We start from the raw sequence: 22481 nt of genomic DNA, 5'->3' as shown, positions 1-22481 counted from the left end.
TTCCATAAAAAGGGATTTATTGCCAAACTTCAAGAAAGGCGCTTCATAACAGAAGACATGGAAGGCCAACCTCCTCAAGGAGGCAGGCAAGGCAGCCCCTGCATATTCCCAATCTTTCTATCCTTCCCCTTGGGCCACAGGCCACCAAGGCATGGGGACCCCATAGGAACCAATGGCATAGGTCACTGAGGTGGCCCCAGAGCTACTTGCTCATTTTGGCCACTTATCAGAGGAGGAAACTGAGACTCTAGTCCCTGGAAACAGGTGACATGGCTAAAGCCCCAGCCAGCCCAGGCTGCTAGTGGGGGAAAGCTGTTCCCCAAGAAAACACTGCAGGGGGCCATGTGACGTGAGCACCTGATGACATTCTTGCTCTTATACTGAAGGCAGACGGACAGGCAGACTGTGACATGGGAACCTAGTTTGTCTGCAGAGTGTAGTTTGAGGAGGTCAGTGGGGGCTCATGAGTCAGGACATTACTGTTTACCTCCACCCTGCCCAGGACAGGCTGCAGAATGGATATTTACCCCTCTTGACCCCTGGCCACTACCCTCAAGAACAAAGTAGAAGTACAGTAAAGAAGGCATTGACCCACACTGGCAGGTCTCAGTGGGCACGACTGGTGATGGGGCAGTGGACAGAAAGGCCGGGGCATGCAGCTGTGACCTCCCCTCTCCTCTCTCAGTAAATAAAAGTGCGCATGCAGAAACCCCCTGAGCAGACCTGTCAGAAGCTGCTCCTACTCCCACAGGCCCCAGGGAGGGTGGCTGTGGCCCTCAGGGCCTCTGCACCTAGACGGAGAGCCAGGGACAATTGTAGGGGGGGCAGGCCGGATAGAGAGAGGCTCAGGCTGCAGGCATGGACCAGGAAAGGGACAGAAGAAAATGCCCCTAGGAAGTTCAGGAGGAGCAGTCCATCTGGGGCCTGAGCCAGAGGGGTGTGAGAAGAGAGGAAAGGGTAGTTATTTCATACCCCCCATCACCAATCAAAGAAATGATTGGGGTATTGGACCTATTTGGGTTGAGGAGGAACCAGAGGCCCAGATATAAATCCCATCTGGGGAGGCACAGAAGTTTTGAGGTGGTTTCTCTTCTGAAGGTTGATTTATAATGAAGTATATACAGGATTTTCTGATGTTGACATCAGAGCCATTCTCAGGTTCACCTCTACAGTAAATGTGCAAGGCTGGACATAGGCTTGTCCAGGGGTAGAGACTACTAGGAGACTATTCGAGTTCCTCCTCTACCCTGGAGTCCTCCAGTCATAGCTCGCCAGAGGGGAAGGCCTGATGAATAGGGAACAGGTCCAGAGAAGAACCACACATCAAATGGCTTTCTCACCCAGCTGCCTCCCACCTGCCTTCACAGGCCCTAGCTGGATTCCAGGTCTCACTCAGCTGAGGGAAGAACCTACAGCTTGGACCTAAGGCCCTGGCAGCTACTTGTAGTAGGTGGGTGGAGAGGGTTTGTTATGGCTCGAAGCTGCCTCTGCCATAAGGCTCTCTGCCCGGGAACATCTGGACGTGGGAGCTGCAGGGTGGGGGCTCAGCTGTGCTCTATTCAGAAGTCAGGAATGTAAACTACTGGGAGTGGAAAGCAGAGATGTCACCCCCAGAAACCCCAAGTGCCGTGCTAAAGCCCTGGGGCAGTTCAGAACAACCATGCAAGCAACCAAGTCTGTGCTCCCAGTCCAAGCCCAGAGGCTGGGCCAGACAGCCAGAGAGTGGCCTTGGATGGCACCTGGCACCACTGGCCAGGGCGGGGCAGGAAGGATACCAGGAATCTCTGCAGGCCCTGGCCATACCCCCAACATGCCTGATGGCCCTTCTGCAGCCTGAGCAGAAGCATGTTTCTTGGCAGGGCTGGGCTATGATGGACGGGGCCGGCTAGGAGGGACCATGCCCTGCCCAGCAGGTCCTAGGGTGCACTTCTCCTGTAGAGGGTCACCAGCTCCTTCCGCTTCTCCTGTAGCCCAGGTGCTTCCTGGCTCAGCTCTCCTACATCTCTCATTTCCTGTAGGACTTGGTTGGCCTGCCTTAGCTGCTCCACAGCCTGGCTGAGCAATGCCTCAGTGCCTCCAGAGGCCGGCTCACTGTCCAACACCTTGTTCAACAGTTTCTCCGTCTGTTCTGAGGCCACCTTCACCTCCAGCTGGGCCCGATACAGCCGTTCTCCAGGCTGCCGTGGACGCCGGGGGCCTTCCCCAAGCAGGTCCCCCAGGGAGGAGCAGCGGGGATGGAAATGAGATGGCAGGTTCCAGTGGGGCAGTGTTGTGGGTGTTGTTACATCCTTTGAGGGAGTTTCTAGGACGCTCGAGGCCTGAGGTGGCTTGACTGGCTCAGGACTGTCATCCATGCCATTTACTGAGATCCGTGCTGGGGCTGGGGCAGAGGTCTCAGAGGCCTCAGGAATCTGGGCTGGCCCAGAAGTCCCCATCCCACTCATGGAAGCTCTCAGTTTCTCTGATAAGATCTTGGGTGGTGGTGTAGGGGGCTTCCCACCCTCCCTGGGCACAGCCTCAGGAGTTTCAGAGCGGGGCACCTGGAGTTCTGTACTCTCAAAGTCGGGGGGCTCCTTGGGGCTGGCATTCTCCCAGCTAACTTTCAGTTTGTCAGGCAGGACCCTGCTGGGGGGCTGCTCAGAGCCACTGTCCTCCTGCACTGGAGTCTCTGAGTCCTCTCGGCTCCCAGAGCAGGACTCCGAGCTTGCTGAGGCAGGAGATGGGGCTCTCTCCCCAGCAGGGGTCTCCATGCTGTCACCAAGGCTGGTCGTCTCAGGTGCTGAGGAAGGCTTGGTAGGAGGCACAGGGGGCCTGAGAATCTCCCGGGGCTGGGCTGCACTGACATCATTGCTGGGGACAAACACCGGAGGCCCACTGTCTGGAACTTCGAGGTCCAGGCGCAAAAGCCCATCAGAAGCTGCATTGGCTACCTGGCGGGGGACAGCATATGGGCGTCATCTTGGATGACTGGCATTTGAGTCAGTGCCCACCCACCAGGGTACTCAAGCCGTCCCATCCAGGCTGCCCACGCCCTCAGCCCCCTACTCTCGGCCCTGGCTTCCAGGGCCATGTGATTAGAAGATAAAGGGGTTCTCTGATGAATCCTCTCCTCTCCCTCACTGTAGAACTCCCTGTTTTGGAGGTCACAAGCCTGGAAGTCAGAGCCTAGTCCTCTTGGTGTCCCAGCCTATGAAAGAGACTGCTTTTTAATGGCAATGATACTGGCCTGGGCAGCAGGGGACACGGTTCCAGCTCCATTTCTTTTTTTTTTTCTTTTTAAAAATATTTTATTTATTCATGAGAGAGAGAGAGAGGCAGAGACATAGGCAGAGGGAGAAGCAGGCTCCATGCAGGGAGCCTGACATGGGACTCGATCCCGGGTCTCTAGGATCAGGCCCTGGGCCGAAGGCGGCGCTAAACTGCTGAGGCACCCAGGCTGCCCTCCAGCTCCATTTCTGACCTCTTTCTGGCTGTCTGGCCTTGGGAGGATCCCATCTGTGCAACCACCCACCCAGGGGGCCAGTGGGACCAGGACTCGAACACGGTCTCCTGAGTTGTCTGGAGCCCACTCACGTCTGCTTCTCCACCCCCCTACCCCCGGAGACTGCCGTCTGATCTGCCAGCCTCACCACCAGCCCTCCTGCCCAGATCTCTGCAGCCTTTGGCTGCCCAGCTGTTCTGCGGCCAGTTCCTACTCTCCTCATGCCGTCAGAGGTGGCCCCAGACCACAGCTGACTGCCAAGGGCGGACAGCTGTACCAAGTAGGCAGCTGCCCCACCCCTCCCAGGGACTCATGGGGACACCCAGCAGCCCCATGGTCATGGAGACCCTCCCAGTGAGCCTCAGAGGCCCTGGAGCAGGACTGGGCAGGAGGCCTCTGCCAAGGTCCCTCTGGATGGAGGTCTTGGCTAGGACTCCCACCCCCTTTCACCATGCACACAGGTGATCTGACCAACACATATCCTCACTTAGTCACTGGGACATGAGTCCCTCCCCAAATTCTTCTGAGGGTTTCTCTGTCCAAGGCTGGCCCTCCCCCAACACCTAGCCCTCCCCTCAGGCATTCCCTTTCTCTCTGGCTATGTCAGTCTTTCCTTCTACAGGCTTTATTCCCTTAGCTGACAGGCGCAAACAGCCTGTCTCATTTCAAAAACAAACTCTCCAGTGACCTTGGTCCCCTTCCTCTGGCACCCCCAGCTCTGCGGCCCTTGACAAATCTAAGCCACCTTCTCTGAGAAAACTGATGCAGTAAATGTCACCACCTGCCCCTTTCCCCACTCCTGCTTTGTATCTTGTGGCTGCCAACCTAGCTGATAAGCCCCATGTCCTGTGCCCTTCTCTCCCTCTGGATGTGCTGCTTGCCTCTGTGGCTTCCTCGTCTTTGGCTCTCTGCTGCCTGGCCCCCACTCCCCGAAATGTAGCATTTGTGGAGGTTCTTTCCTGGCCTCCAAAATCTTTCCCCCACTCCCGTCAGTAACACTGGTCTGCAAAAGGGCTCCTCCCTTACCCCTACCCTGCCCATAACTTCTTCCAAATTCCCTGTGCCCAGGCACTCCATTCACCCAATCGACAGGCTTGGAGGCACCTGTGGACAACCCTCTCCCACCGTCTGGTCTGTCTCCTCTAGCCCTGTATTCTGTGACAAGCCCAGTGTCTCTCCCACTGTCCCCTCTTGGAGTCTGGAGGACCTACCTCCTCCCTCTTCTTCATGGCTCCCTGCCTTTCCCTCCTTCAACCCAGCCCACCATACCCTGGGGCTCAAACTGACCTCTGGGTCGCATCCTCCCATCCATTCTGTCCTCAGCTCCAGCATTTAAGGCCTGCCCAGTCTCCTCCCCTCAACCCACCTTCCCAGACCCATCTCCTGGTCAAAGGGACTTGGTATACCCTAAATTCTCCTGCCTCAGCTCAGGTCATTCCCTCCACCAGGGAGCTCCCTCACATCAAGTCTGCCAATGGAAACCCTCCACATCCTTCAAGGGCCGACCCAAGGCCAATGGCCCTTCTGTGGTCTCTCCTGCCTGGCCTCTCAGACCCCCTCCCTGTACAGAAGTTACACACCACTCTGCTTGGAGCAGTCTGTGGACAGGTCTTTTCTCCAGGTGGAAGCTGAGCTCTGAGAGGCAGGGGGGCTAGCCTCAGGGTCTCAGTTTCCTTCAGGTCCCAACTCTGGATAAGGCCAGTGTGCAGACTCAACAAGCAAAGCAGGCCTATCTACACCCCAGACACATATAACACACAAACACCCTGTATACCACACAGGAAGGCCCAACTCCGAGTCCTTGGGAAAAGGTGGCCCCAAGTTTGGCTGCCACCCTGAGGAGCTGGGATCCCCGGCTTAACTGACGTCTTGGGGCAAATTCTTACCTCCTTCAGGTGGACTCTTGTAGGTGGCCGGCGCCGCTGACCCCCACGCACCCGGTCCCGTGTCACATGCTCCAGGGCACAGCTCTTGTCCACTTTTACCTGGGCAGAAGGAATGAGGTCAGTGCCCACCAGGGAGAGGAAGAAATGCCCAGGCATTAACCCGACTCAGAGGCTGGGTCTACACCTATATCTTTCCATTAGAGGGTCAGGGCCCCACCACTGGTCTTCTCCTGGAGGCATCTGTGTGTCTGGACCTCTGCTTTTCTTCCTGTCCCTACACTGCCTGTCATCTCTCTGCAGTCTGCGGCTCTCCCTCTCTGGAGCCATCCTCTCTGCCTCAGTCTTTCTGCCTGGATACGGGCTACGAGCCCTTGCCCTTCAGTCTACTGCAAATATACACAAGCAGCCCAAGGCTGCTGTTATGCTTAGCTGGGGGAACAGGGAGAAAGCAGCCCATGATCCCCTGGTGTCTGGCTTCCAGAAAACAGCCCCAGTCACTTTCCCAGGTCCCTTTGGGATAGCCCGGGAAAGATAACCCTCTGGGCTAGGGTATCTAGAAGACAGCATATCCTCTCTGATGTAAGGAAAGACAGGTAGGAGTAGCTGGGAAGCCAGAGTAAGTAGGATTCACATGGGAAATCCAGACTCTGAAGCCTGTCCTTGATGGAGAGTATGGCTAAGACTCTTTAACCCTTAGGTGAGGCTCAAGGTCAGGCCCACCCCGGGTGGGGGCTGGGGCGAGGTTCAATAGTCTTCCTTCCTGACTGCTCCACCAAGACTGGCCTCCAATACCCATGCTATGTCCCATCACCCCTCACCACCGAAACGGGGACATTTTCTCCAGCTAGTGAAGAGCTGAGCATAACACAGTCTCATAAAACATGTTATAGGAACCATGGCTGTGAGTCAGGAGACCTGAGTGTTAAGAGAGACTTGCTTGGGAAGATTCTTTCCCTTAGGTCTCAGTCTTCTGCAATCCAAGGGGTCAGCTTAGGTGGCCCCTAGGTCCACTTTAGCCCAAATAGCTACGAATCCATGATGTCAAAGACAAATCCTCCCTAGGAGATCTGGCCCCATGGAACACCCTGACTACCTCAAGCCTGATCACAGCCACTGTTGCCACAGGTCACACCACAGTACAGGCAGCTGCTGGTCATTGCTGACAGATGGGAAGGCCCAGGGCCAGAGTCAGCCTGGCCTGAATTTGACAGCCAAACTGAAAGGTCTCAGCTCAGTCCCCCAGACACCTCCAGCCTCGTCCTGCCTGCTGTTTTCAGCTGAGGCTGGGTTAGAAAGGATGCATGGCTACCACTAAATTCTACTTACTCATTTTTTAATTTAAAAGAAATTCTTTAATTTCCTGACACCTCAGTTTCTTCATCCTTAAAATGGGTACACTATCATCTGCTCTGAGGGGTGTGTTGTAAGTATTAGGTGAGGTAACAATAGTATTTGTAGCAGTGACATAATCAAAGAGTTGTGTGAAGTGGGCTGGGCAGGATCCTCTCTGAGATCACACATAGTGGGAAAGAGGACATGGAGCCATCCACAGGACTGCATCGCACCTCATCGAAAGCCTTGTTCTTGCCTCGGTTGATCCCTTCATTGAGGGCTTTGATCCAGGATTCCTTCTCCTCCCCACTGGTTGCTTGAAATTTGATGTCGCTGACCTACAGGGGGCATGGATGGGATGGATGGCAGATGTTTAACAAAATTCACATGTGGGGTCTTAAGGAAGATTCCTATCCCAGATCCCAAAGTCTGCCCTGGCACATCTGGCCAGGAGCAAACTGAAATGACCTCCACAACAGACAGACATGGGGCTTCAGGGAAGGGGAGGAGATGGATCCAGCAGAGAAGGGGTTGGGTGTCAACATGATGCTACCAGAGATTTGGATTCGAATCTGTTTTGCCCTGTACAAAAAGCCACTATCTGGTCTACTCCATGTGATTTCCCTAGACGAGCTGCCTGTTTTCTCCATAAAATAGGAGTTGTCCCAGTCTACATGCACACCAGGCTTAGTACCATGACAGAGGTGAAAGGTAGGGAGGGTGTTCATCCGTGAAAACCCCATGGAACCAGGGCCAAATGCAGCTTCCCTGGGGTCCCCCACTCAGCCTTGCCCAAGTGAAAAAGTCCTAGGGTCTCCTTTCTGGCCTTGAATCATAGACTATACAAGAGAAAGGGCACTGGGGGTCAATTCCAATTCCCTCATCATAGAGATGAGGAAACAGAGGCTCACAGATGGGATGAGACTTGGCCAAGGTGACCTAAAGTAATCCCATGACACCTGACTCTACACCTCACCCCACACCAGGGTTCTCATCTCAGGCAGGAGCTCCCAGCATCTACATTAGAATCAGAGAGGGACATCTGGCTGGCTCAGTCGGTGGAGCATTTTTCTCTTGATCTCGGGGTTGTGGGTTTGAGGCCCACATTGGCTATAGAGATTACTTAAAAATTAAAAAAAAAAAAAATTTAAATCATAAAAAAAAAAAAAGAAAAGAATCAGAAGGCTGTTCAGAGAGCCCTCTCCCTGCCAGGCCCCAAGTCAGGAAGGAAATGGTAGAAGTAGCAAGGCCACATAAACTGAAGGGCCACTCTGCTTGGTGGACATATTAGCAGAATGTCGCTTACAGCTGGCTGACCTTGGGCTTCAGTTCCTTCATCTGTAAAAGGCCAAGACCACTACAACCTGCCCCATGGAGCTGTGAAGATAAGATGTATATCTAAAGTACTGAATCGGAGCACCTGGATGGCTCAGATGGTTGAGCATCTGCCATCGGCTCAGGTCATGATCTCTGGGTCCTGGGACTGAGCCCCATGTCAGGCTCCTAGCTCAGCTTTTCCCTCTCTCTACCTGTCCCCCTGCTCATAGTCTCTCTCTCTCTCTCTCTCTCTCTCTCTCTCTCTCTTTCTCTCTTTCTGTATCTCTCAGTCTCAAATGAATAAAATCTTAAAAAAAATAAATAAAAATAAAGTGTTGAATCTGGAGCTGGGAACAGAGTAAGTGCTCAGTAACAAGAATTATCACCATTGCCTTCCTTCTGACAAAACAGTCCCAGTTTCCTCATCTGGATAAAGGGATCATGCCTTCCCAAAGCAATGCCAAGGGAATTAAACATGACTAAAGCCAGGGCCACATAGTAGGTATTCAGCAAATAGTTGCTGTATGAATGAGCCAAAAAAATGAATGAACTGGCCCACAGTTCCCTCCCTTGCCCCGTTTTTGGGCCACTGCCCACTCTGACCTCAAGATGCCCTAGTTCTTTGTTGGGCGGATTGCCAGCCTGCCCATCCCCCTGCTGTGGTGTTAGATAGCGCCTTCCCTCCTGCCACCCTCAACGTTATGTAACCCCACAGTCCGCCTGGCCCCCGCAGCATCCTCGTTATATAACTTCCTCCTGGCTGCCGCCTCCTCCTCCTCATACAGGGCCCTGGGTCCCACCCACCTCCCCATGCCAGGCACAGCCAAATGCTCATTTGCATGACCAGGATAAATTCGATCCTGGCAGCAGATCTGCAGTTAAGTCAGAAGCCCCAGGGCACCTTGGCAACTGCCTCTTAGTCCAGCCACCAGGGCTATCGGGGGCTCAGGGAGGGCCAGTGGCTACATCCAGGCTCTGCAAGGGCCCACCCAACCCTGTGATGGGGCTGCCAGAAAGGCGGCCCCGGGCCAGCCCCTTGGAGCCCAGCTGCTGCTCCTTCTCAGGCCTCGAGATGGTGGGGCCCCTGCTTAATGCAGGATTTAGCATGCCGGGGAGCTGCAGAGCCACACACTTGAACTCAGCCACAGATGAAACACGCATAGGGCAGAGAAGGGGCACTGGCCTGGGTGGGAGTCAAGCTAAAAGAGTTCTAGTCCCACCAACCCCAACATACAGGCCTATTCACTCCCCAGGGCCTCAACAGGACAAGATCAGAACCACTGTGCCCAACCCAAGCTGCAGTCCTTCCTCACTGGCCAGCTTCCCTGAGGCAGGCTCTGGGGCTCTGTTCTCTTCTGCTCCCTGTGAGGGAGAAGGCCTCAGGAAGACCTACATACTAGCCAAAGGGATCCCCCAGGAGAGGGAATACATAGTTAAATGGGACCCAGTCCCACTCTAAGGAACCTTGTTGTCCTGGCTGAATGAGCCAGGCATTCTGCAAGGGGGACCAGAAGGGTTCAAGTGGAACCCCAAGAAGTTGTTCCTTTTGCTCCTCCCCCAGCCCTGTGTCCCGAAGAGCCACAGGCCGCACACATCCCTCTCCAGCCCTTCCAAGAAGCCCAAGGGGCACAGGCGCTGCTAGGAGTCTCACAGCTAACGGGACTGGCCACAGAATAGGCCCACATGGCCTGGGAAAGGAGGGAGGACAGGATGGCAGGGAGGAAAAAAGTGGGAGGGGGAGAGAGGGAGCAGGAAAGAGGAACGGGCCAAACTGGCCGAGACCAGCAGGGCAGCAAGGCCCAGCTAGGCCACCCTGCTTCCTGGCAGCGTCCGCCTGTGACCTCATGGCAAGGGCGTGGGGATGGGAGGCAGGGGGAGAGGGCCATGCAAGACACTGGAGTCTTTGTTTATTTGATTAGAGGGGGAAAAAAAAAAGGCCTCAGGACCAGACAGCCAGGGTCATGTGACCTCCTGGCCGGCAGGCGGCCTCCCTGAGGGTGGGGAACACCCAGGGTGATAGGAAAGGAGGGTGAGAGGATGCGGGGCCATGGTGCTCTGGGCCGTCCGCTATCTGACTTCTGGAGAGCTGTGCTCCCCATAGCAGTTCCTCAGGCGGTGAGAGTCAGGGGGAGTGGAACAGGATGTGCTGTCCCCCCACCATCCTCAGCCCCCACTACTTGCTCCATAGCCCCATCTCCCCAACTTATCATCCTGTTCCCAGAGTCACCGGGAGCAGACTTCAACTCTTGGCAGGATAGGAGGGTGGAAGGAGGGAGGGTGTAGGCCAAAGCAGCTAAGAATGCAGCTGCACAAACAGACCTCTCTGAAGGTGAGAGCCCACCCTGAGCTGGGCCCAACTCACCCAAGCCCACCATCAGCTGATCGGCAGAGCTGGGGAAGGGGGCAGCCCACAGAACAGCACTGGCAGAGGACAGAGCAGCATGGCCCTAGCCCCTCCACATCACAGAAGCTCACTCAGAGACACAGAGACCCCGACAGATCCACGGTCAGGTGAACACTCACCTGCATATAAAGAGGTTCACACACGTGCCAGACCACACATAACGTGCTCTGCATGTCACACACACATACACCCAACGGACAGTGCCTGCTCGGGGAGGAAAGTAGGTCTCCAGAGCAGGGAGGGGGCTAACGGAACTGAAAGACAAAATATGGCTCTCCTCTTCTGGAGAGCCCTGAGCTGCAGAGGTCAAGTGGAACCTGGGTCTAGCCCCATGAACTGTCTCAACACCACAAACCTGGACTCATCCCCCAACTCTCAGAGCTCCAGTTGCCCCTGTGCCCCACCCGCTGTGCAGCTGGACAAAGGGTTAGTGAGTTACACATCACAGCCTCCTCTGGGGCCCAGAGCCCTGGGGATCAGAAGACTTAGGCTCCTGGCCCTTAAAGCTGGGGGAGAACAGAATGGTCTCCAGCAGGCCCAGACCAGATGCTCCCCAACCCCCAGCCTCTGTGACTCAGACTCACTCTGTGAGGCTCTGCGTGACGTGCAGGGGCTGGGGTGAGGCAGGGCCCAGCTGCAGATGGGAGCGAGCTGAAGAGGTGCTGCGCCCGCCAGCCCCAAATCTGAACTCCTTCCTGACATCTGTGAAACTATACCATGCATCAACACCCACCCAGAATCCCTGCCAGAGAAATGTGGTGCAAACAGCAAACATCATCTACACACACACAGCATGTCCCAGGGGAAGAACCTCCCAGGCAAGAGACCTTCTCCAGCTTCAGCCACGAAGGGAGTGTGCAAAGGGAGGAAAGGTGGGGGCTGCAGGTCTGAGCACTGAGTCCAGAATGTAGGCAGAAAGGGTGGCCCACCCACGAAGGCCTGAGATGAAGCGGAGGTCACAGCCTCCCCTCTGCCCCAGATGATATCAGGGTACTTACTGCAGGCCTGGTGGGCAGAAGGGCTCATTCTCCCACTTTGCTGTCTCAGGCCTGCACCTCATGTGTCCAGGGTGTGGGGGCAGGCAAAGGGCCCCACCCCCAACTACAGCCTGGGAAGGAGGCCCCAGAGCCTGGATGGGAAGAGGGGACCAGATTTCTCAGCAGAGCCCTAAATGCATCTTCTATCAACTAGGGGTTGGGGAGACTCCAGGCCAAAATGAGCAAAAGGTCCAACCTGAGACAGCCCCTGGGTCTGAACCTCAGCCACACTCCAGAGACCCTCCAGAGGCTATATCCAGGGGCCTGACCTGCCTTAGAGAGAGGGGTGATCTTCCCAAACCAACCAAGGCCTGGAGGGAGGTCAGACAGCAGTGGGCATAGCCCTACCTTGTTCCCTGGGGATCGCTGCAGGATAAAGCGGTGTTTCCGCTTGAGGAGGGCACGAAGGTCCTGGCACTTCTCATAGCTGCCCAACTCCACTGTCTCCACACACTTCTGCTCGTCCTGGGGAGGGAGATAGAGGGGACATGGATTGGTGAGAGCCAGACACACCCAGACCCTCAAACACCCAGGCCCCACCTCAGACTCCGATATCAGTTAGTGAAGGCATCACTCGGTCGGAAGGCAACCTTGGGCTGCCAATCAATCACCAAAAGATGTGGTATTTGGACCCCCCAGCAAGTAGATGGTGTTGTCCATGCTGATTGGAGGGATGCCCTTAAGGCTTAGCATCCACATGAGAAATGGGGCACCCAGCCCGGAGGTGGGTAGCAGGGTTGACTCAAATGCCTAAGGCCAAAGGAGGACACAGGGGAAGCTGGAGAGACTTAGGAAAACCTGGGAGTCCATGCAGGCCAAGAGGCCAGGCAGAGATTTGTGGAAGAGGTAGCCTGGAAGAGGGAGCAGGATGTCACAAAATGAGAAAAACAAAGAAAAGACTTTCTACGCAGGGCCACAGAGGGAAGTGTGAACCAGGCACACTTGGGCTGCCTGCCCTGCTTTTACCACAATGATCCTGAACTGACTTGGCATCTTCCTCCACCAACCCCTGGCTAGGTGGAGAGGCCACTTTCCTTGGCCTGCAAAATGGAGAGGGCAAGGGTTCCTTCAAAAGCAATCCCCTCAGGATAGCAGGGTAGCCTGCTATCCTGAAGCCCCATCATTAAGAAAACCAGTGGCCAGCCTCTTCTGGGCCAGCCCTGGACCCTGGCTGAGCTGCCCTCCTGCCCGCCAGCCCTGGCACTGGAGTATCTTCTCCATGTGGGCTCTACCTACCAGGTGCCTTTCTAGCAAGCTGCCTGGGTCAATTCCTTCCTCTTCCAGGGGAGACCCAGCTGGGACGATTTCTCAGTGTGCTACATTCTCACTCTTGAGTGTCCAGGGACACTGTGTCTTGGAGGTGGGGGTTGGAGGAGAGAGCTGCCCCAGAGGCTGGCCAACAAATTAAGGACATGCTTGCTATTGGACATCACTCAAAGAGCCAGCAAGAGCACCCACCAGGGACTACGTTGGTGCTCTGCAGTTTTTGGTGGAATATCCGAGAGGCAGTGACTCAGTTGTTTGCAGAGGAAATGCCGTGATTTCCCTCCATGATAATCTGCATATGTTAAGAACTCCTGACACTTAGCAAGCACTTTTGCATCTCTGATTCTCCTGAGCCTCTCAGTCACTCTGAAAGCCTAGAGCCTCTGTATTCGCTTCACTGTATACAGGAAGAGAATGAGGCCTGGTGGTGGACTGATTTGCCCAAGGGGCACAGACACAAATATAAGGGGCAGGGCCAAATGCAAACCTACTTCCTGCCTCCCAGGCCAGAGCTCTTTCTAGCGCACAACACTCCTCCCAGCCACAGTTAGGGGCTTGGTGATCAAGGTCTTAGCCAACAGGTAGCTCTGTATCAGTCCTCCAAGTGTGACCTCCCTCCAAGTGTGGTACTTGGGCCAGCAGTAGCACCACCTGCGAACTTGTTAGAAATGCAAATTCTCAGGCCTCATCTCTCCTGAATCATAACTACAGGGAGAATGGGCCTAACAATCTGACAATGAACAAGCACTTCAGGTTATTCTGATGTATGTTCTGTAGAACAGAGGTTCTCAACCTTGATAGCACCTGGGAACTTTAAAAACCCTAATGCCCAGGCAACATCTCAGACCAGTTTCATCAGGACCTCTGTGGGATGGAGCCCAGGCATCAGTATTTTTCAAGGGAGATGACGGTATAGCCAAGGGCAATAATTGTTAACCTGCTCTCTGTTTGGGCCCTCAGGGGAAGGGAACAGATGGATGGCCAGGATGGCCTGATCCTTCCCATCCAGGTTCAGTTAAATGTCTGTGCCCACTTTTGCTTCCAAGCATCTTTTTCCAACCCCTAGTCTCCAATCCTTTCCAAGTTCCTTCATTCCACACAAGGGCTAGTAAGATCACCTGCTCCCAGAAGCTCTCCTACCACACCCCCAAGCCTGAGCCTTGGTGCTCGGTCTCCTCTGAGGTTCCCCATCCACAAAGCACCTGCCAGGCACAGGCACTGTATGAGGTGCTGGGGCCATCCTGCCATGGGAAGAACAGTCCTACCTCCCTGCCAGGCATCTCTCCCTGCCCTGTGCTGCATGTTGTCTGCTCTCCCTTCTGTCCCCCTACAGCGCCCTAGGAAAGGTAGCCCTCAAGAGGGGCACACGTAGGACTTGTTTGCTGGAATGAAGGCCTGACCCCAGTGTGAGGCTCCAAGATGTCCCCTCCTACCTGCATCCAGAGAAAGGAAGCTGCCTGGGGAAGGATGCCTGGTCCCAGAGAGAGCAGTTCACCTGTGCCAAGCGCACAGGCCTCCCTCAACTGGACAACTACTGGCCCAAACATACCCTCCTCTGTCTGGGAACGAAAAGTCAGTCCATCCCCCACCACCCGGCTCACTAGGGTTGCCTGACCTGGGCTTCCTCTCCACCGGAGAGGCTGAATCATCTGGCCCTTCTGCAGCTCACAAAAACGGATAAACCAGCAGTACTGGGCGGGGGCAGCATTTGTGGAATGTCAGCCTCACTGACAGCGAAGAAACAGCCAAGAGCCATTTGCACTCGCCTAGTTCCTTACATCAGAAAGAGGAATTGAACTAATAAGCATTTCTCAATTCCTGCTCCTGGGCCAACCTTCCCTACCCCCAAGTGTGAAGTTCTTGAAATTGCACTGAGGTTTTTAATAGTGACTTTTTTTTAAAAGCATAATTTAGATGTTTCGTGTTTATGGGATGTGAAATCCTTCCTGCTTCCCAGTTTGTGGCCAGATGTGAAGAGAGGGACCAGGACAAGTCTGGCAGTGCCTGACAGGCTGACAGCTTGGGGGCTTGTCACTCAACTCTTAAGGCAGCTGGGACCGAAGGAAGCTGTGACAACTGCCTTTATTTATAAAAAAAAAAAAAAATCCCCCTCCTGCCGTTACAGCACGTCCTAATTTGGTGACAGCAGCAGTATAGAACATCGTGGGGAGGGGGGTGCTGTTTGCACATTTCATTGCCTCATCCTATTCCAGCTGCTTCTCTGACACCCCAACTCCATGAGCCTGGAGACTTGGGCAGGAAAGGCAAGGTGCTTCTCAAAGGCAGTTCCTCTAAACAGTCAGAACAGGTTGCCCCACCTTTCTTGGCCTGGGACAGTTAGGAGTTTGCCAAGATAACCTGAGGGATGCTGAGAAAGGATGGTGGGGAGGAGGAAGGATCCCTCTTCTTCTGCCTCCAGGCCAGTTCTTCCATCTGTCAAAGGCACACAGTGACAGCCCATTTTCCACAGATGGGCCTTCTGATGGCCTCAGTCCCAGAACACAAACAGCATCTACATGCAAAAGCCACCTCTCCTCCTCAGATCTTCACCCAGAGCTCTTTCAAGTCTTAACACACAATTTTAACATCCTTGGTTAAGTTCGGAGCCTACTGAAATGAGAAGGGGCACAAGACTGAAGTGGGAAGCCGTGAGGACCAGGACAGGCACAAGGACAGCCAAAGTGGCAACTGGCACTTGACATAAAAGCAAAAAGAAAAGCTGAAAAGTACAGTCTGCAGTCCGGAATAGTCTGATGATAGGTGACTCTGAGCTACCAGGTAAAGACGCACTTTTAGTCCAACACCTTCTCTTGAGGAAGGCAGAGAATATTCAACATGCTTTAGAGGATTTCCACCGAAAATAAGGTTTAGAATTTACTTGCCAGAATCTATGGGTGAAAAGAGCACTGGATTTGGTTTTGGTCCCAACTTCTTCATTCACTGAGATGCAGTCATTTAGCCCCCTTGGGCCTCAGTATTTTCCTCTGGGACATGATGACACTCTCATGGGACTACTCTGAGCCTTATACGAGAGATATGTAAGAGCCCCAGACAAGCATGAGTGCAGTTTTATTTCTACTCTCATTGCTGAATGGGACAAGCTTTAGTTTTCCGAAACATTCATTTATAAGGCATCTAGCCCCGTGACAAGGAGTTACAGAACGGACATACACTGAGGAGACAAGCACATCTCTGTACACATACACTTCAAAGAATCCCTCCTTCCAGAGCCCTAGACTTGCACCTACAGGTATTGTCCTCCTACCACAGAGACCCAGAGAAGATCAGGGAATCGCCCAGGGAGTCAGGTCTGGAACCAAATCCAGTTACACAGTATGTCAAAAGTGGAGCAGGTCTTCTAGGGCCAGTTATGGGATCCTCCTGGCCACCATTCCTTTGCCCCCTGCCCCAGCACCCCCAACCACACGGCCAGGTGGGTCTTTACCTCATTCTCGTAGACCAGCAGCTGGGCCTGACAGAGGAGCAGATACCGGTCTTTCCAAAGCCCCAAGAGGCCACCGCTGCTCTTCTTGATCCAGCCAGCTTTGTCCGCCATCCGCGCTCCCCGAGGCTTCTCGCCCCCTTCCTTCACACCCTGTAAGATAGCATCAGGACATGCCATGAGGGCTGCTGCCATGGGGCCCCACAGTCTAATGGCCACACAAGGGATGTATCCTTCTGCTGGGTACCTCTTCATATCTTCCCACATGAGCTTCCCCAAAACCCCCACGACAGGGATTCTTAATCCAGTATCAGAAAGAACAGTCATAAGGGTAGCAACAAGAATAACAGCAACAGGCACGTCAGTACTGAGCTACCAGATTACGTTGCACACACATCATCCCACCTAACCCATATAACTACTCTCTGAGGCAGTAGCATCGTTATCCACAGGGTACAGCAAGCTGAAGCTCAAAGAGGAGATGACTTGCCAGAGTCACACAGAGAGAGGGACAAATCCAGAACTCAAGCCAGGTCTCAAATCCCGTGTTCTTTCAGCTCCACTCTGTCTCTCGTGGATTCATTTAACTAGTCGAGGAAAGGCTATACTGAGCACCTACAGCGTCACAGGTGCTGGAGTAAGCAGAGAAGAATCAAATTAACGCGTCTCTGTCCTCATAGAGCTGGCAATGCAGGGAAGAAGGAGCCAAACAAACACCAGGCATAAATACATTAACAAGCATGAAATGCTATGAAGGGAACAGTGAAGGGGGCGTGAAGGAGTGAAAGAGGACAGTGGGGACCTGGCTCAGGTCTGAGTGGCCCAGGAAGGCATCCCAGGGGAGAGGACATTCAGGCAGGAGCAGAAGGATGGGAGGAAGAAGGCACGTGGTGGCAATCTGTCTCTCCACCCCTGCCCTTCAGGAGAACCCTGTCTGCAGCCCGTTTCCTGGCCCAAAGCAGGAGGCCCTATGTTCTTAGCACCACTATAGGCCAGGGTTTCGGGGGGTGGCCATCCATCCAGTAAGGGCTCCAAGGACTCTGCCTTCAACCTCAAGCTGGTACAGGAGATAAACTTGAACCCTCTTTTTGGACATGGGCAGCCACCCTGGAGCCTCCAGGCCAGCCACTGACATCTTGTGGCCCTCAATTTATCTGCTGGGTGTCAGGTACATGCCTATCAGATGGGATCATATTTATCTCTTGTCCCCAGCCCCTAGCACTGTTCCTTTACACATAATGGATGTTCAAGAAACATCTGTGAAAGGAAAATAAAAATACACCAATTTGCTAACCACTTTGCTTCAGTGACTGGGGCCCACAGCAGTGAGTGTGAAGGGGAGGGTAGAAGAGAGAAGGTCAAGAGCCTGTCAAATCTAGAGGATGCTAGAAGGAAATTAGCACTGACTAATTTTGACTACTTTATAATTTACATAAAGTTCAAAAAAGGGGCCCCAGTTAAAAGGAGCACGCCTCTCCCCAGGGATACCCTGTGGCCACAGCTGCCCTTGGAAGGACAAGCCCGGGCAGAAGTGTGGTGAGCTGTTGGGGGCTGGGCAGGGCACTGCCTCCTTGCTCTCTATCATGGCAGGGGAGCCCCAGCCTGGTTCTCACTGTGGCCCCACCCCTCTGAACTGCACACTCTGGTGGTTGAGTCAGCTTTGAAGCCCCAGTCACACAGACCAGAGACAAGCCACTTAACCTCTCTAAGCCTTAGTTCCTTCATCTGTGAAATGAAGATATAACAGAAGTTGCAAGGATTTTAACTCCACGAGGGCAAGGATTTTTGTTTATTGCAATATCCCCAATGCCTTGATAGCATCTGGCATACAGTAGGTGCTCAATAAATGTTTGTTGAATAAAAATATGGCATATAAAGCAGTGCCTAGAATACCCTAAACTTAGGAAATGGTAGCTATCATTATCACTGTTGTTGTCATTGGCATCCTCTCTGGCAATCAGGGAGCCTTTCCCTGGGCCTGGTTCAGAATTCAGGAGAAATCCTTTCTGGGCTTAGCTGCTGGGCTTCGTCACCCCAGGAGCTCCAGGAATGTGGCATGCCTCTCATCATCTCTCTGAAACTTGTAGAAGGCAGATGGAATGGCAAAGTGAGATGGTCCCAAAGGGTCTTCCTGGATGGAAGAATGAAGAAGTGGGAGACTTGTCTACAGGCCAGTTATGAGCCACCCTGACCAGAGAAAGAGGGGACTTCAGCACGCTTCAACCCTCTCACGTCCTATCATGTACCACTCACAATACCAGAGACCCTGTGTTCAGCCCCCATTAGCTAAATGACCAGCAGGGGCCTCATCCCCCTCAGTGAACCCTGCAGGCTGGCCCACGCCCAGTGCTAGGAGGAAGAAGTGGGAGATGTATAACCCCATGCCACACTTCACACCCCTCCATCAGCAACTACAATGCTGTTGGCCACTTCCTAGGTCTGCTGATTCTCAGTCTCTCTGGAACAAAGCAGTAGAGACTGCAGACCATGAAGCTCCTGCCTGGTTTCCCACTGCTGAGCTCCAAACTTGCCTCCTGCTTTGCAGGGGCCCACCCACCACCCCATGGGATCTCACACCCCTTTCTGAACTCCCTCCCTTTGTGACCTCCCCTGCCTGCTTTACCCACTGTCTGACCTGTGAAAACTTCCTGTCAGCTGGAAGTTCCCGAGGGGCAAGACTGGAAGCTTGTGCCTTAACCACTGTCCTCTCATGGGGTGTAGCAGAGCGGCGCCCAGTGAATACTATGACTGAGTCAGCGAAAGAAGCAAGTCCAAGGCCTTTAGGGATGGGTGGCAACAGGACGGCACTGAGACAAGAAGTCACTTGGGGGATAGAGGGGAGTGACAACCGAGGGGCTGGAGGTAGCATGAACCAAAGCCCAGGGCAAGGTCTCCTTGTCAGGAATCAGCCTCCCAAAAGGGAGGCCTGGCTGAAGACCAGAATCCCGCTTGCCTGCCACCCTCTACCCTGGCCCTCTCTCTGCCCCTCAGACACTCCCACCAGGGGGCCTGGCTATGCCCCAGTAAGTTTTAATAAGTGGTCCCTCCCCCTGGCAGGGCTCACAGGGAAGGTTTTGTCTTGCTCAGCCCAGTTTCTCAGCCTCCTCTCTTCTTATTGACCAGCTGACCACTGCTCTTCCTGTTTCACCCTCTCTCTTCCTACCCATCCTCACTCAGACCTTCCCCTGCCCACTGTGAGCAGCTTCTGAGGCACCCCTGAATACCAGCCAGGCTCCACTTTGTCTGAGGTGGGGGGGGATCTCTGGGTCATTCCTTTAAGAAAAAGATGCCAGTCACCCTAACCCTCTGCACAGAAGGGAACAGGTGGAAAGCCACAAGACAGGCCATGACAGACAGATAGAGACAAGTAGAAGAGACCTTGCTGGCACCTCACATCACAGGTAGCTTAGGACCTTTGCCCTTTAACTAAACCCAATTATGTACTGACCAGACCCCGCTAAGAACCCACTGGGTCAAAGGCTGGGATGGGGCAAACAAAGAGGAAGCATACGCTCTCTACCCAGAAGCAACTTCCAGTCTGATGGGGGGCAGCATAGATCCTGCACAAGAAAAGTCCTCAGTGTGGAGGTGGGGAGGGCATCCCTTGCCTGTGCAGGCTCCAGCCTTTTGGGGGGAACACAGGACCTACCCAAAGGGAAACCTCAGCCCTAGCTCCCTGGTAGTAAGGGCTTGGGGTGACCCACAGGAAAAGGAAGGCCACAAAAGGTATCAAAGACCCTATACTCAACCCCTTCACTATCGAATGAAAAACTATAGCCCAGAAAGGGCAAGAGATTAGCTCAAGGTCACAAAACCAGGGCTGGGACAGGACACTGCCCTGCCTCTCTCTAGAGGGATATGGGCAAATGGGCAGCCCGGAGCCACTAGAGGCTGAGCCAAGGAAAGTCATGACTGTGAGAGGGAAAGGGGGGCAAGGAGAGAACCCCAGGGCAGAGACAGGAAAGAAAGCCTTGGTTTGGGCTTTTCAACCTTACTCCAGTGGCAAAAACAATATCCCACGACATCTGCAGTTTTAAAAACTTTTGCATGTGTATCATCACGTTTGTGGATTGCCCACCTCTCTTATTTTATGGATGAGGAAACTGAGGCCCTGAGAACTCAAAGGCACAAACGCCCAGTGCCCAGACCCACAATTCTTCAGTAAGCCTCAGACTGACGAGGACTACCAAGCTATTGCATAGAGGAGGCAACTGACGCTCAAGGGGCTTGGCACCAGGGTAGCTGGGGCACCAGGAGGAAGCTCTAAGCTAGGGGGAGAGTAAAAACAGCTATGTGGGAATAGGGTGATGAGGCCAGCCTGAGGTCATGGGGCAGAGCAGGTGACTATGATCTAAGAGGTGGTTTAGAGAAACAAAGATGGGCACTGAGACTTACAGAAAAAAGAAGTGATTAGAAGAAATGGGAGGAAGAGAATTAGGAATGCCTAAGGGGAGGTAGGAGATAGGGAGCCCCTGACTATGAGGGGAGGAGGTGACCAAGACCTTAGATGGCTCAGGTATGTGGGGAGCTCTTGGCATCTGGGAGTCAGTAAATGGCAATATTAGAAACTCAGAACCAGAGCGAGTACAGGACTGGGCTGGGCTGACCACGAGACAAACCATCGGCCCAGGAGGCCCCAGGAGAACTTCCCTTAATTGGGGGCCAGAACAGATCAGGAGATGGAGTAATCCTGTCCCACATCCTCTGGGAGAAGGGGAGGGGCCACAACCAGACAGTCCAACCCTCAGCAGGGGCCTGGAATGGGGGAGGGCAGCCCCACCCCTGTCAGCAAGAAACCACAGCAAATCATAGTGGCCTAACTTTGCCCCCTACTTCCACCCACTCTGAGGGAAGGGGACACAATCACACAAGACCTGGAGAGGAGGCCAAGCCCTATATTTCATAGAAGAGGAAATGCAGGCTGAGAGGGGAAGTGACTTATCTACCATCCCACAGAAATGCAGGGCCTGGCCTAGAGGGAACCCTGACAAACAGTGGCCCCGGGGGAATGGGGAGGTATAACTGATGGAGATTCAATGTGGTCCACCAAGGGCTCCCCAGCCGGCCAGGGTTGCCCCAAGAGTGAAAGCTTCATCTTTCCTCTCCACCCTTCCCGGCCTACACATCCCCTTCCCTAGAGCTGGGAGGGGCAAAAGCTGAGAGCCCCTCAGGGGACAAGAAGCAGTCCTTGAGACTCCGCAGGTCCTGGCTCTAATTTATTCATTCCACAGGTATACATTAAGTGCTCACATTGTGTGCTTCTATGATGGGGCTGCTGGGAGAACTGAGTTTACAAGTGAAGGGGTAAGGGGGTCATGAGTGCCTGACCCTACTCCAGACTAAGAGGGTCCTGAGGGGGAAGAGGACAGATCAAGAGGCCTCACTGCTGCTCCAGTCTCCCAGCTGCTCCAGGGAGTTGGCCCTCCCAAGGACGTGGGGAAGGCGCGGGCCTGGATCAGCCCCTATGTGGGCCTGACTCTGGGGCAAGGGAGAGAGCAGGGGAAAGAGGGTCACAGGTACTTACAGAGGGGAGAGAAAGGCAACTTCTGAACACGGTCAAGGAATCTTGAGACAGGGACTCCAAAACCAACAGACCACCCCCCCAGGATCAGACCTGGCCAGCACGGGGTGTGAACCGTAACCGGGTTCGAGGCCAGTAACCCAAGCCACTTCCAGCAAGTCGTTAACTGACCAGCGCCTCAGTGTCTCCGTCAATCCAATGGGAACAATAACCACCGCGATGCCCACAGTGGCTGAGAGAAGCCAAAGACAGAACGGAGGAGGCTGGGTCTGCGAAGTGCGGGCCGCGGAACCCTACCCCGGCCCCTGCTCCTCCTGCCTAGGCTCTGCCCGGGGAGGGGTGGGGGTGGGGGCGGGGGTGGGTGTCCGGAGTCCGGAGAGAGGGAGGCTGGTTGGAACAGGGGCCTGAGCCTGCGACCTCAACAAAAGTGAGGGGCCCGAAGACCCCAGCCCCGGACCCCCGCCCGGCCCGGCCCGGCCCGGCCCTCACCTCCTCCTCCATCGCGAGTCCGCTCAAGCCCCGCCGCTCCGCCGCTCACTCCCCGCGCCGCGCGGGTTCCGCCACCGCCATCCACAGCAGCCGGGCGGCGGCTCTCTGCGCTCTGTCCCGCGGGCCGCCGGGGGCCCAAGAAACTTCGGGGGGGCGGGGTTGGGGGCGGGGAGAGGCTTCCGGGGGCCAAGGGGCGGGGCCCGGGGAGGGGAGTAGCGGCGCTGGGAGGCCCGGGGCCGGGGCGGGAAACGAGGGGGGCGGGGCCTGTGTGTGGGCGGGGCCTGGGCGGGGCGAGTCTGGGCGGGG

The 22481-nt window shown here is 54.6% G+C and overlaps 1 protein-coding gene across 2 annotated transcripts; it reads right to left on the bottom strand.

The window, feature by feature from the left end:
* PLEKHO2 (pleckstrin homology domain containing O2) lies at nt 1-22334 on the bottom strand. 2 transcript variants are annotated; one of them, XM_077881478.1, is made up of 6 exons: nt 22176-22334; nt 16169-16318; nt 11806-11922; nt 6933-7037; nt 5368-5466; nt 1-2930 (listed from the first exon to the last, which is right to left on the bottom strand). In XM_077881478.1, the coding sequence occupies exons 1-6, from the start codon at nt 22185-22187 to the stop codon at nt 1917-1919; spliced, it is 1497 nt and encodes a 498-aa protein (XP_077737604.1). In that variant the 5' UTR covers nt 22188-22334; the 3' UTR covers nt 1-1916. The 2 variants fall into 2 exon arrangements, with proteins under 2 accessions (XP_077737604.1, XP_077737605.1); XM_077881479.1 differs by lacking the exon at nt 6933-7037.
* Nucleotides 22335-22481: the final 147 nt, after the last annotated feature.

This window comes from Canis aureus, chromosome 32 (assembly GCF_053574225.1).
Source record: "Canis aureus isolate CA01 chromosome 32, VMU_Caureus_v.1.0, whole genome shotgun sequence".
Classification (NCBI taxonomy): domain Eukaryota; kingdom Metazoa; phylum Chordata; class Mammalia; order Carnivora; family Canidae; genus Canis; species Canis aureus.
This window is presented reverse-complemented; position numbering and strand designations above follow the sequence as displayed.

Bases quoted from the DNA above. Each gene is read 5' to 3' on its own strand.
- PLEKHO2 (XM_077881478.1), bottom strand. The intron at 7,038-11,805 runs GTAGGGCTATGC...TGCCCCCTGTAG, and splicing joins AGCGATCCCCAGGGAACAAG to GTCAGCGACATCAAATTTCA. The intron at 5,467-6,932 runs GTGCGATGCAGT...CCTTCTGCCCAG, and splicing joins AGAACAAGGCTTTCGATGAG to GTAAAAGTGGACAAGAGCTG.